Source organism: Haliaeetus albicilla, chromosome 1, assembly GCF_947461875.1.
Source record: "Haliaeetus albicilla chromosome 1, bHalAlb1.1, whole genome shotgun sequence".
NCBI lineage: Eukaryota > Metazoa > Chordata > Aves > Accipitriformes > Accipitridae > Haliaeetus > Haliaeetus albicilla.
Window position 1 is genome coordinate 2,547,795 of NC_091483.1, and position 14,185 is coordinate 2,561,979.

At 39.5% G+C, this 14,185-nt stretch overlaps 1 protein-coding gene across 1 annotated transcript in view; it reads right to left on the reverse strand.

Annotated features, from left to right (window-relative positions):
- The window catches only part of AFG2A (AFG2 AAA ATPase homolog A), a 203,698-nt gene that overhangs the window by 162,290 nt on the left and 27,223 nt on the right, over window positions 1-14,185 (reverse strand). The window contains 2 exon segments of the mRNA XM_069796051.1: window positions 4,975-5,184; window positions 13,636-13,790. Of these exon segments, the coding sequence (XP_069652152.1) occupies window positions 4,975-5,184; window positions 13,636-13,790 (365 nt within the window).

The following is a 14,185-nucleotide window of genomic DNA, read 5'->3' on the forward strand; positions in this document are numbered from 1 at the left end:
TTGAGAACAGTGTATTTTTTGTAATTACTGCTAATTGAAAAAAGAAAAGATTCCTTCAGCCCAAGCTCTTAAGTAACAGCAAATAAAATGTCAAGAATGTTTTCTAACCTTGGGGTTTTTTCCCCACACCATAGTTGGAGCTCCTAACCAGTGCAAATAGTATTTTAGAGCAGTTTAGTACACATCATCTGTACCATCAGTTTGCTCGGTGTTAATGTCCTTAAACACTACTTACTGTCACGGATGGGTTTGGGTTGTTAATTTTTTTGTTTGTTTGTTGTTTTTTTTTTTAAAGTATTGCTTCATTATGTTTACAACAATTAGTGTGCCTCAGCTGAATTGCAAGGGGTTTGACTTTTGGAGGTCTAAATTTTCTGAAAATTTAAGCTGGTTTTTGTCACTGTCACTAAGTGAGTTTTTGCCTTAGCTTTGATTTTAAACAGACAAATATTAAAAAGCACTAAGCAGCAAGAAGAAAAATTATGCTTCCAAAACCATTACAAGCATATAGAAGTTACATAATTTTTCTTGTTATTTATTTTGTAAACTCAGGTAATCTGCTTGTTGGACAGAAAACAGAACTCAAAGTCCCCCGTTGATATAATCCTGAGCAAAAGCCTCCTGAAATTAGCAGAAAGTCTCCCTCTGATTTTAGCAGGCTGAGTAAGTAGAAGGTAATGCAATGCAGGATACTATCAACAACATACATCCCTCTAGTATGCAGCATCCTGGGCTTATGGGCAACTCAAGGGGCAAAAGGATTTTGCAGTCCCCGTGGCCCTATGGGGACCCTCAGCTAAGGAACACATTATAACTGGGTGATGGAGTTTATCTGGGCAGGTACTGTGATGGTGCCTCCCAGCCTGACAACATAAGAGCAAACTTTAGTGTTCATTTTGAAATAGGTTAAAAACAAAAAAGTGCAATGGTTTTCTTATTTGGTAGTAAAGTGAATTATGTATGTACCACAATAACAGAAGAGAAAAAAAATTCACAGAGATTCTCTGCAAGTTGCTTCCCAGAAAACCAACAGAAAACCCGTGAAGAAAAGTAATATTCATTAGATTCTTAGCCCAACACAATGATACAGGATTTCCTAAAAATAAAATGTAGAAAAAAATTTTAAAAAAAAAAAAATCCGAGAGGGCAGTCGTAACAAATCTAAATAAACTAACATGCAAGACAAATGCAGATATAATTTTTCTATGCCATACAGCAAGATACAGAAGTTTCCTCCAAAAATATTCTTATAAAAGCACCATAAAAATCATAGTGGTCTAATCAACATATATCTCAAAAAAGCAGGCAGTCAAAGCTGACCCTAAGTGCAGGAACTGTCAAAACAGTACAGAGAGATACCCACTACATAAACAGTCAAAAGAGGGGGAAAAAAGCCCACAGAAATAATACAGTGACAAAGGGTTTCATTTTCTTCATGTTCAATTTCAGAAAGCTAGATGACACCTAAAGCAAAAATGTCAGAGACAGTTATATATAACAGAGAGGTGTCATCAGCCTGACAGAAGCTGAAAATTATATCCCCCATCCTACGAATATTAGTGGGTCCAATATCTGTATACAATTTTTTTTCCTATTATTAAAAGAAATGCACAAAATATATGTCAGAAGAAAATTACAAATTTTGGGGCGAGCACAAAAAGGAGTGTGAAGAAGTAAAAAAGTGCATATAAGGCTGACTGAAATAAGAATTCAACCAGACCAAAAACTATTGATAAGTCAAGACTGATGTTCAATCCTGAAGAAAGAAAAAGTTATCCTAATTCATTCCTTCACACAGTCTTATACTCGCTTGTATCCATGACCACAAAACACTGAGAACTCTCCAAGAAGTTAAGAACAATTCAGTTGTCTTTTTGTAACAGAGGTTTGGGAGGGGGAATAATCAAGATGACCACTAAAACCCTGAAAAGCCTCAGTGCTGCGAGAGATTTAGAAAAAGGGGCGGTGGGAGGGAGCAGGAAGAGCCATCCCCTGGAAAGTAGTTGACAACCTCCTCCCCAGTAAATTTAGCAGATATATTGTATTACAGACAAAGAAAGTCAAGTGAAGGAATAAAAATAAACAATCCCCCTTAGGAATTATATGCAAGATTGCTTTGTAAAACAAACCCACCAACTGACTGCTTTCCTCTGGAAAAGCAAAAGGTCACCAATCTTGGTGAAAATATAGCTATAAAAAGTTTTGGCCAAATATCAAAGAGCTTGTTTACAAAAAGGCCACATTCATTGTAACACTAACCATTCAAACTTCACAATAGATTTCAGGAGAGAACAGGATGCAACGTCAAACGTCTGTTATCACGTTATTTTCTTCAGCTCCTCTGCCCAGAAATTACATCTAGACTTTGCCCATCTTCCAAACCTTATTAGAGACAAGTCAGACATGGGCTGGAGGCTGCGCTATTTTGACCATGCCTCATACAGCATTACGACAACCAGCCATGCCCAAAACACATGGAAATGTCACATTTTACCAGATTACATATAATCCGACCGAGTACCTCATTTAGCAGTCAGCTGTCCAAGCTGCACAGACATTGCATAGACACATCTGGAAAATAGTGCAAAGCCTTCCTGGAGCCAGGCTTGGGCAGAAGCGATACCTGTTGCACCCAAGCAGGACAGCCAACTTAGACAAGTACAGCACATTCAGCACTTCTTCAGAGTTGAACTTGCTGTGCCCATGTATCTTAAATGTAGCATGCAGACATAATAGGTCCATCTTCCAAAAATCACTGGACCAAGTAAGCGCTGCATGTAACATACTCAATTTCCTCTCAGGTTTCAAGACAGAGGGAGAGACGGCATCCAGCAGCAAATTCCCATAGCTAGAGCTGTGCCTCCTGTCTGCAGTCTGTTCTCGAGAAGGACCCAAGAACCTGAGCCACCTGAACTATCCTGAAAGAGTACAACAGACACTTTTCATCAAAGTTACTTATTTGGAGCAGGAGAGACTAGAAGGAAAACGCAAGCCTGAAAAGTAAATTATCAAGAAACACACTTCCATTTCAAAAAGCCTGATATCAGTTCCAGGGACAGATATTTCAGGCATAACGTAGAGAAGGGGAATATTAATAGGACTGTAAGCAAGAAAAATCCCCCCTCTCTCAAAAAAAAAAAAACCAACCAACCAAAAACCCACATATTCATCTACTTCAGATTTATTGCAGGAACACATGCAGTGGAAATTAATTCATGCCTGTTGTGCTTTAAGAAGTGCTACAGACAATGATGTTTAACACATTTAGTACATGATGGATGTTGCCTTTTCTGTCCAGGAAGCAAATGTGAAGTTGGAGAAAGTGGGCTATGTTCCCTTCCTGGAGTCAACATATCCAAGGCTGGACATGCTCCAGAGATGTGATTCTTGAAACATCTGTACACTGAATATTTGGCCAGTTCCAGGCCAAGGGGTTTAAACCAACAGGGAATAAAAGGGAGTTTCTCCAAGCCAGCCACTTCTGCTGCAGCTTGTCAATGACAGGGGGGGTTGCACCATCAGAACTCCACCATGAAGAAAAGCATTTCATATCAGTGCATCTTCAGAGACCTCTTATTCAGCATGAGCCACCTTTCACTTTTGGACAATTAACTGCATTAGTAAAAATGTCTGATGTAGCTATGACTGATGAATACAGGATAGCAATAATGTTCATTTTTAACTGGTTTTTTTTCAGATTGCTGCCTCTTTTCCCCACACTATCAGGCATCAGTGCTTTGGGCGAGACAAAGAGGAATGTTTTCTTTTAAAGAGTGCAGGAGGAAAAGGTTGCCTTGTTTACCAGTAACTCTGGAGTACAAAGAACTACTTTGTCTTTATGGAAGAGGCAGTAAAGGTAGTGTTTCTTAAGGGCCGAGGTTTCCAAGGCTGCTCTCGTTGATGTGACCATGACCCAGAGGCCTGTCTGCAATAACGGGAAGCACAGGCAATGAAGGGCTGCTGGCTTCAGGGTCAGTGTGACTGCCTCTGCTCCCAGAGAGGACAGGATCCAGAGCTACAGTTACAGTGAGTCTGAAAGGATAGGCAGAGGAGGAAGCTGCGTCGAAACCAACAACACAGGCGGCTTTGTGAGTAAAGAGATGGTCAACAGACAAGAGTACGTGATCTTACTGCTGAGAAGGAGATACTTTTAAAATACTTAAACAAATGTTTTTTCTTGCACTTCATTAACATTCTGACACAGCTGCAAGGCTACCCCATGTGGAATCACTCTGCTATCTTTTTTTTCTTCCTATGCGTTGAAGCTCAGTATTATTATTAAATAACTTCCATTCATGTGTTTTCCATACAACCCACAGTGATCAATTACACTGATTCATAGGCAATGAAATCCAAAATTTTTCTATACTTAAAGTGTTTCTTAATGCTGAGAGAATATCCCACTTATCCAGGAGTACTCCAGATATAACTGATTTTGCAAACTTTCTAAAAACTGATGAAGTAGAACTATTTCCCCTGAAAAAAGGCAAATAGGGCAAGAAAAATCTGTAATGAAACATGAACAGTAAGATAAAGTGACTTTCCTGAAGAATGAAAAGGAATGTAACAGATGAGATGACAGTATTTCCTTGCAAGCAATTATTACAGTCAGAAGAGCTGCCCACTATCCAGAGTTGTATTTCATTTATACTGCTTTAAGAATTCTATTGTTTCCATTTTTAAAATCATTTTAAATAATACCCATAATCAATATGTCACTACACAGCTTACCCACCCATCCAACATATCATTTCTGTTCTATAATACAATAAATAATAAATTTTTAAAAAGCCTACAAGAAAGCACTAGTTCTTTTCATAAGAAAACACAAACATTACTTGATATTTACAAGGTGTTTGCTGTAGCATATATAATGATCACAAACATAAAGAGCCACTGGATTCTAGCACTGGAAATTGGTAAACTATCAATTGTTATGCAGGAGTTGAGAAAATGTAAGAGTAAATGGCCTACCTTCACTGCCAAGAAGTTGAGACCACTTTCGTGAGCCAAAGCTTTTGCTATCATTGTTTTTGAGCATCCAGGAGGTCCATAAAGCAGCACACCTTTTGGAGGCTGAATCCCCATTCGGATGAAGGAGTCAGGATGTTTGAGAGGCCATTCAACTGCCTGCTTCAATTTCAGCTTGACGTCTTCTAGCCCTCCTATGTCTGACCAAGATACCTGCAAAGCAGACCATTTTGCTGAATTCAGACAATGGAGCAAAACTATTAAAAAAAGAAAAGAAAACAAAAATGCTCTGTAGAATGCGTACTGTTTATTTCATGAATTTGTTTTTAATAAGTGACTTCTTCAAAAAGCCTTTTTTAAACAAGCAGCAGTTATCAATAAAGTCACACAAAGTAAAAGGGGATTAGACTTGCTTTATCCTGGAGTATGTAGGTAAAATATTTTGAATCTACTTCAAATGTCAATAACAGAACACAGAAAAATAACAATAAAATGACAGCATGATCATACAGGCAGCAACACTTTGCGTGATCACCAGCAAAGTCACAACTCAGTTGTCCCGGTTTTTTAATGTGATGCTGATGCAGAATTTGTAAATTACTTTGATGCCTTCCCTGAAGGAAAGGACTGTATGAGCTCAAGCTGGTTTTATTTATTGCTGCAGACTAAGGCCCTGATCCCAGCTGTATAATCCCACTAAAATGAACAAGACTGCGTGTTAGAAGTTTTGGCGGTTTCTCCACCTGCCGACACTATCACTCCCACATAGGACTTGGGCACTGCAGATTTGACTAGAAGCTTGAGAACAAACAATCCTCTGGACAAGTATCTACAGAAAAGAAAAACCACACACCAAAAAGCAACGCTCAAAGCCAACTGCAGTTAAAAAACAACTGCAGTTAAATTTGCTCTGCTGAAGACACAAGGCAGGCTTGTCAGGCATACATTGGGACAGAACTAATATGTCCTACCCAAAACAGCACACAGATCTAAAACCTGCTACACCTCTCCCCCCATCGCTGTCAGCAAGCCTGAGACTTTTCCCCACATCCCCCGTCCTGTTCTTCGTCCTGTCACCATCCATTCCCGTCCACTTCAAATATTAAGCATGTCAAAATGCACTTAAATCAAACAATCTTCTGCCTTAAAACACTATTCCAAAAATTTACTAGATATAAATCACTCTTCAGCTCTGGAAAGTCAGCTACACTCAAAAGGCAAGCAGAGTATTACTAACAGGCAATGTATCGCCTTTCTCCCGACTTGAAAACTGGTGTCGCTCCTGGCTTGTCACCATTGTTATTGTTCTGATACCAGTACACAGAGTGGAAACTAAAAATAGATAGTCCCTGAAAAAGGCAATTCAGTCTACTATTGAAGTGGAAGAAAAAGAGCACTTGGATGTGGTGCAAGCACTTTTGTGTAAGTCCAAGCAAACTGCAAACCAAATAAAACTTTTTCTCAACTGTCAGCCCTTGACACAGAAGAAAATTACAAAGACTGCAGAGAGCAAACAGCAAAGATCAATATGCATGGGTCAAGCCCTCAGAAATATTTTGAGTTTAAAGGCTACCTGGAAGGTGAGGAGCTGCCGATCTGCTGTCTGCAGAACATCATCTCTCTCACACCAGGAATATGTGACAGGAACTCTAGAAAAAAACCACAAACCAACTCTTTCTTTCTTTTAGTGACCAACAGTTTCTAGTTCTTAAATAATTACTTTATAAGCCTGGGGAAGTATGAAATATGTGGAGCTGATCACCACTGCCTACTAAGAAGAATCTGAGAGCAGAGGGATCTGCCAAAAGCAGGATTCCCTTATGGAAAAAAGGAGAAAAACAGAAAAGAAACACAAATTCAGTAAGGGTCAGAGCGAAGTTAAGACTGAATCAGACATAGAAGAGTATCCCAGTAGCAGGGGGAGGAAAAAATTTTAGCAGGGGCATTACCAAAGCAGGATGTCACTTCTGGTAACTTATAAGCCAACTTTTGCAACCTGCCAATATTCCCTTCTGACGTGCGGCTTCATACTACAAGCAAGACTAACTGCACAAATTGGATTAAAGGAATGGTAGCAAACAGACGAAAATGGGCTGTGCACAAGTCTCTAGTCTTGAAATGAAAGTGTTTGGATGAATTCAACAAAAACAGTAAAGGGACAAACTCCACAACACTGTGGAAAGGAAGAGGGAAATGAGTATAAATTCCTACCACTCAACTTGAAGCTGGGTATCTTGGGCTACCAACACAGTCAAAAGTGAGAGAGAGACTTTGCAGAGCAATTCAGCTGTAGTACAAACTCTCTTTCAGAAGTCAGACAGGTGGCCGCACACCCAGTTTCTCTCTCTTTCCTTTAGAGGGAACACATGGCAAGGAGATGTCCAATTTAGGCACCTCAGTTAAGTGCTTAAAGGTAAGAAGAATCCTCCCTTCCCACCTGAATTTTCACAATAAGACACAGAAATTCACCTGCAGATTTTTAATTACAACAAAGCAAACATACAAGTTTATAAAAAGTGAAGACGTGTGTCAGATACCTCACTTGCACCTTGCCAGGTTTCCACCCATGCAAGCCACGCCTTTTCACTTAAATTTCACAGTTGAGCAACTTAATTAAACTCAAGACAGTTAATCCCAATCTTCCCTTATTCTGAAAACTGGTGTTTCTGAGTCAGATCTGAAACACTGTCAGTGTTTTAAATTTCATTTAACAAACATATATTACCTATCCCTACAACCCTTAATTCTACCTAGCAGCTCTGTAAGCTGCACAGAACTGAATATTGGCACTTTTAAACAACTTTTTCTTAGGAAAGAAAACATACAATATAAGCTTTTCTCATTTTTCAGTGTCAATCCTTACTCATATCTGGTAAAGCATGGACCAGTCATTCCTATCATCATGTCTTTCTAGCTAGACAAAGATTTTGACAAACATGCACAAGAACTTCTTAAAATTAAGCAAGCCATCAGGAATTTTGTGTAACTTTCAGCAAAAGAAGGTGATATCCATTAGCAGTACTTTGCACAGATACAAAAAGCCAGGGAGAAAACACCTAAACGTTATTTTTACCCTCTTGCAAATATTCAGACTATTGCACGAGTCTTCTAAGGCATTATTCAAATGATTTTTCAGACCCACTACCTGTCATTTAACATCAACACAAGCAATAGAATTGTACAGAAAAGGTGAAGCAGGACCACCTTACAAGGTTGTTTTCAGTAATCTGGAGACTTATTCTGATTTTGCTTACATTTAGAACTGGGAAGGGGAGGAAAGGGAGACGACTGGGTCAGAACATACAAACAGAGCCACTAAATGTGAGCTTGCCTGTTATGAGTTAAAAAAGAAAATAATTAACCAGTCAAAAATTCAGGTAACTTATTTAGATTTCTATAATAGAAGGTGCAGAATTCAAGCAGCAATGGTATTAAAAGAAAAATAGCTAATAAAACACTATCTTCACATTCTGGTCAAGTCTTAAACAAAACTTTTTTTTGTTCCCCTCATTTCAAAAGGATAGAGATAGGCGGGGGGGGGGAAAACAGTCCACCAACAATAAAACACTCAAAAGTAATAATTCTTTTAGATTCATATAAGCTTGGAAGAACTAGGTGGATTGGTTTCGCACACAAATCTTCAGTAACTTCCCAACTGCAATTAACACAAATTCTAGTGTGCACATTTGGACAGCTAGCTACACTTCTTTTTACCTGCACACAAACTCAAAGGAAAGCTCTTGCAACATGAGCAATGAAGCGTGATACTCTGTCACTGTGGAAATGGTTCTAAAGACTAGCCTTGGGGCTGAGCTTACACATACAAAGACAGTGGTCTGCTACAGTGTGTAAGACACCAAGATTTCATTACTGCGGTAATCTTTAGCTCTCCACAGGTCAACAGAGCTCAGATACGATGCAGAGCAGCAACTCCCCAGAGGCTGTTAAGCAGCAGCAATAAAGAAATAAAGCAGACGTGCAAAGGATGTCTCATCCAGAACCTTTTGGCTGCAAAGACACAAATCTGAGCGTTGAGTTACAGTAAAGGGAGTGAAACAGGCAAGCAAAACCCATAGCACTCTACAAAAATTTCAGAAAGACCCATAGGAGAGGGAGGAATGGCAACTACAGTGCAACTCTCCAAAGAACTGAAGTATTAACTTCCTGATTTATAACGTGCATCCCCTCTCTCCTAAATCCCTGCTGCAGAAAAAGCAGCTTTCTAAAAAAGGTTGTAACACATAGCAAAGTTCAAGAACAGTTCTGTAAAAACAGAAAGCAAGATGCTACATGGAACCAGGCAGCAAGCATTTTGCATTTGCCTTTGTCACAGCCAATGTGCACTGTAATCGGAACACAAATGGAAGGACAAAAGAATGCAGAAAGCAGGAACACAAAAAAAGCACATGGTGATACCTCTGCCTTCAACACCTCCTCCTGCACACAGCCTCACTTTCTATCTACTGCCCCAAACTCACTTCATTTTGGCTGTTTTCCCCACCAGTAATTTTAAATATACTTGGACTAAAAAAGAGCTCCATTTATGTCAATGACAAAACCCCTAATAACTAGCTTGTCATAGAGCACTTTTCAGAAGCAGATTGCAAAGCAGTCTATAAAGGTTATCAAATAGCCTCAGACACCAAAAAGTGACTTGCCAAGGCCACCCAAACAAGTCACTTCTAATACATCTCCTTGTCTTTAGCTACTACCCCAAGTATAAGCATATAAACAAGAGGTTTTTCCAGGTTTTAAATAAAAGACTGCAAAAAAGCAATTTAGCCTAGTAGCCTTCTAAACAGCCAAGGAGCTAGTGCTCAATTCTAGGACCTAAAAAACAAACACTAATTTGAAAACTAAGTTTTCTTTACAGCCTGCTCAACGTTCTGCAGATTTCAGAGAACAAGTTCTGTGTTGATGAAACAATTTGGAGTTCATGACAAAACAAGTAATTATTTTCATTCAGTATCAGAGGTGATACCAGCTTCAAAAAACCCAACAGCCCATAAATGGCAAAGGTGTCATGTCTATAAGGGAAGGAGCCCCTCAATAAAATTTGTTTACTTGTGGCTTTATTTAGAAGTTACTTTGAACTCCTCTCATGCAGTTGACACATGGCTACTGCAAAGCAATGAAATATGAAAAACCCCACCATCTGAAAAACAGGAAGTTCAAAATGACAAAAGTCTCAGTTTAATTCAGCATGTACATCAATGGTTTTACTTGTAACTAACTGCATATCCCAAAAGTTCTATCCACACCAAGGGGGCTGCCAAGTGAATAATATATCTGCAATAAACAGCAAAAAAAAAAAAAGGGTATTATTAATGTAACTCAGACTTCTGTCTTCTCTTTGGAAAAAAATCTCATAGCTGATAATTTATTTAGTGTTTGAAGTTATTTTTAGCAAGGATTTTTTAGATGACAAACAGTGTTAAGGTCAGACTCCAAAATCTGAAGGAACGTAACCCCTGATCTTCTAACAAATTTACCCACACAATTAATTGTCTAGCTGGATAGCTTCTAGGGCAAGGAGAGCAGGGGAAGAAAAGCCTATCCTTACAGACAGAAAGTATCTGCAGATTAATCAATACAGGATGATTGCACAAAGATACATTAGTCAGGGAAAACAAAAACAGAACAGAACAAAACACAACAAGTTTTAAGTTTCTTGAAGAAAGCTGGACTCCTATCTGGTTCACGCTTTCTATTTCTTTTTTGTTTCCCACACACCCAGCTATAATTTTTACATTTTTATAAGAATGCAGCAAAAGGTGTAAGTACAGCAGTTTCTGTTGGTATAAATTACTGCAGAGCACGTAACCTATCACAGTACACCACGGCCAACAGTCAACTAAGCGAAGTGTTGAATGGGAAAGTGGCTCAAGTCCATGGACTGAAAGCACTGTATTGAGAAGAGGGGTAAATCAGTAAAGAGGAAGAACTTCTTACAGAAATTAGGACTATTAGCATCAGTTCTGTGGCAAGCAAGTAATTTTAAGGTTTCCCATAGGTGTTGCAGGAGTAGACATTCAAGCACAGCAATATTAAACAGCAAAGCATTCTAGGACACAGCATCATCGACACAATGATGCAACTAATGGCTCTGCAGTTGCATTCATTTGGCTTCTTAGATACCTGGTTTCTACTGAAACTAAGTACTTCAGCATCCAATTAATTGCAAACATTAGCGAAATCAAACATACAACTTCAACCAGAGCAGTTAAATACACAACTTTACTCAAAGAAGCAAAAATAAGTCTGTAAAATTAGATTAAGACATACCTAAAAATCATTACTAGAAGCATGCAACATAAAATGTTGCATACTCCTCTTAAAAAAAGGTATCCAAGGAAATACAAGCTACAATACATTTTCTGCTACAATCTGTGTTCCAAACAACAAATCGAACATGTGAATTCTCTGGGTAACGGTACATTAAATACTAAGTGACTGGCACTCAGACACTAACAATCAGGTGAGAAGACGACATACTTATTTGCTAATAAAGAGCAAATTACACTAACCTAAGTTTAACAACGATGATAAATAGATTTATTTTTTTATTTCTTTTTGCTTGTGCATGTCTATAAACCACACAGTGGTCAAATTTTTCAAAATAGCTACGCTGAAGTACATGAATGAGTTTCAGATGTTTGCAAGTGTTCCTGCATCACGTCCCAAGCCCCCAGCAAGCAGCCCTAACCAGGGGGCTGCAGTTTGGGTTCCTGTTGCTTGCTTCCCCTGCACTGCCATCCCAGCAACCTAGCTGCAGCATAACCAAGTTCCTTCAACTAACCCATGGACCTGAGCTGACTTAGGGCACTTCCCCACCTCAAATACAAATGGTAATGCACTAATTAGGCTTGAGGGTGGTGGCGGTGGCGTTACAATGCTGGATTTACACTACTGTGACTTCCATGGACTGTTGTGTCAGTATCTCCAGATACTCAGACTGCTTCTGAGTATGCTCAGTTACCTTTGTTTTGGTAAACTGGCAGCTCTGCAGCCCAAAATAATGGTTAAACTGAATTCCAGCACCTCCTTTGGTAGGTGACGTGGGAGGGCACAAAACCTGTCGTATCCGGTACCTTAGATTCCATGTTAAAATCACCCCGGGCACCAAGCAGATGGCCTGAAATTTACCCTACATCTTCAGAGAGTATGTATTATTTTGTAAAAACGCAGGTCCTGTCAGCGCAAAAGTAATCTGCACTATGTTGTTATCTTCCCTTCAATAAGGGAATGAATTTCAGTAGTATTCCAGTGACGCAGCTGGTGTTTAACTAATAAAAACAAGTGACAATCAAGGAAGCTGCTGGCAGGATGGTTTAGTGGACAACAGGAGCCTGAGTAGTAGGTTGACCTGGATTCAGAACAGGTTTCCTGCATTACCTTGAGACCCTGCTTCTATCTGTCTTTATTGTGCTGTTTAGCAGCACTCTATCCAGCACCAAATGGGCTGGTATGTCTAAAACGCACTGCACAGTGATAATGACATGAGCCCAAGAGCCAGTAGCACAATAAGCAACAAGAGAATTAGTAACTCTTGTTTCTCAGCAGAAGTAATTAGCCCTTGCAGATATTGATGCCACTACAGCATTTCCAGTAAAAGCTGTCACAGGCCAGCCCAGGCATTTCCAACCAGCACTTCACTGCACAGCGTGGACTCTTAACAAGCCAAGTGTGATATCCGAGCTGGCTGTGTGCAGCATCCTGTTCGCAGATTTTATTTCCCATTCCTATAGTTTGGGAATAAGGGTCTACAGTTGTGCAATCTAATTCCCAGATGACTCATCTTCATGCAATGAGACATAAATGTTTTCTTCTAGGGCTTGGGGAGCTGCTGAGAAACACCAGCACAACAGCTCGCAGAGTCAAGATTTAGTAAGATTAAATACAACATTTTCTTTTGCTGAATATTCTTAAGCCAGATCAGAGTCTTAAACCAGATCAGGTCCCCAGCCCAACTTACATTATGTCTGCTCCTGAACTACTATAATACATAACTGAGAGGGCAGTGAGCGGGGTAAAGATGAACCTGGCACCACCAAAAACACTGTTCATATGATGACAGCCCCTGACAGGTTACCGCTTGGCAGTGATAACCTACCTGCAGTATCTAATTCTGCCCTCAGTTAAAACCACGTAATGCCACTGCAGACATACAGATCACAGCAGTATGAACTACATGTAGAATGAGTCAACTGCTTTACATAAAAATCACAGCAATCAATCTCTTCACAGCTTTGTTTCAATACACTTTGGTTACAACCACCAGCAGTTGGTTTCTGCTTAAGTTTGTGTCTGCTTTACAAAAGGCTCCAGCTTTCACCACTATTCAGGATCTGGTTTGAGCAAACATCTTAAGATTTTTACTCCATTTGAACGCACTCAGCATGTAAAACTACAGATCAGGAGATATGCTCCTGCACTATGAACTCTTCCTAAAGCATTAGGAACTTAAGCTTCTGTAAATGGGTCTTCAAAATTATAATTAAATAGACAAATACGCAAACAAAAAGATCATTTTTAACATTTATTAGTAACTTGAGGCTTCCACTTCACAAAATTCCTCTCTTTTGGTAGGGCACTTCAACACCTAACTGCAAATCTTAACGTGGCTCTAACAATGTTGCTAGCGTATTGCAAAAAATAACTTACTTTTGGCACATCAACTGCCACCTCCCTCATGGCACTGGGCCTGACATCATTCATCCCCTGCAGGAAGTCATTGAAAGCAATCATCACTGACCCAGCCACCTCGTTGTCTAATAGGTTAGGTCTTTTCCCCAGTGCTCTCCGCAATGCGTACAAACCTATTAAAAACAAAAAAAACATGGAAATATGTAGACTTCCTCCTGGTTCTCACAAACATAAAGTGTACAACACACAAACACACAGCAGCACTGGAAAGGAAATAATGTTCAAAAGAATGTCTCAATGCCGGGCCTTAACTAGGTCAAAGAACATGCAAGACACTTCTGATGAGAGAGCAGGAAAAAGGGCATTTAATCACCACAGACAGATTATAAACTAAATCTGTTCCAAAAAGACAGAACGAAACAGCCTTGTCCCTGTGTTCCTGGCAATGAAGCTAACAGGGCAAAACCTCTAAATGTCTATACATCAATCCGAACACATTTCTAAACCACAGAGGAAGAGGGGTAACTAATATTCAAGGCAAATGTTAAGTCAGCTCACATAAGACGTT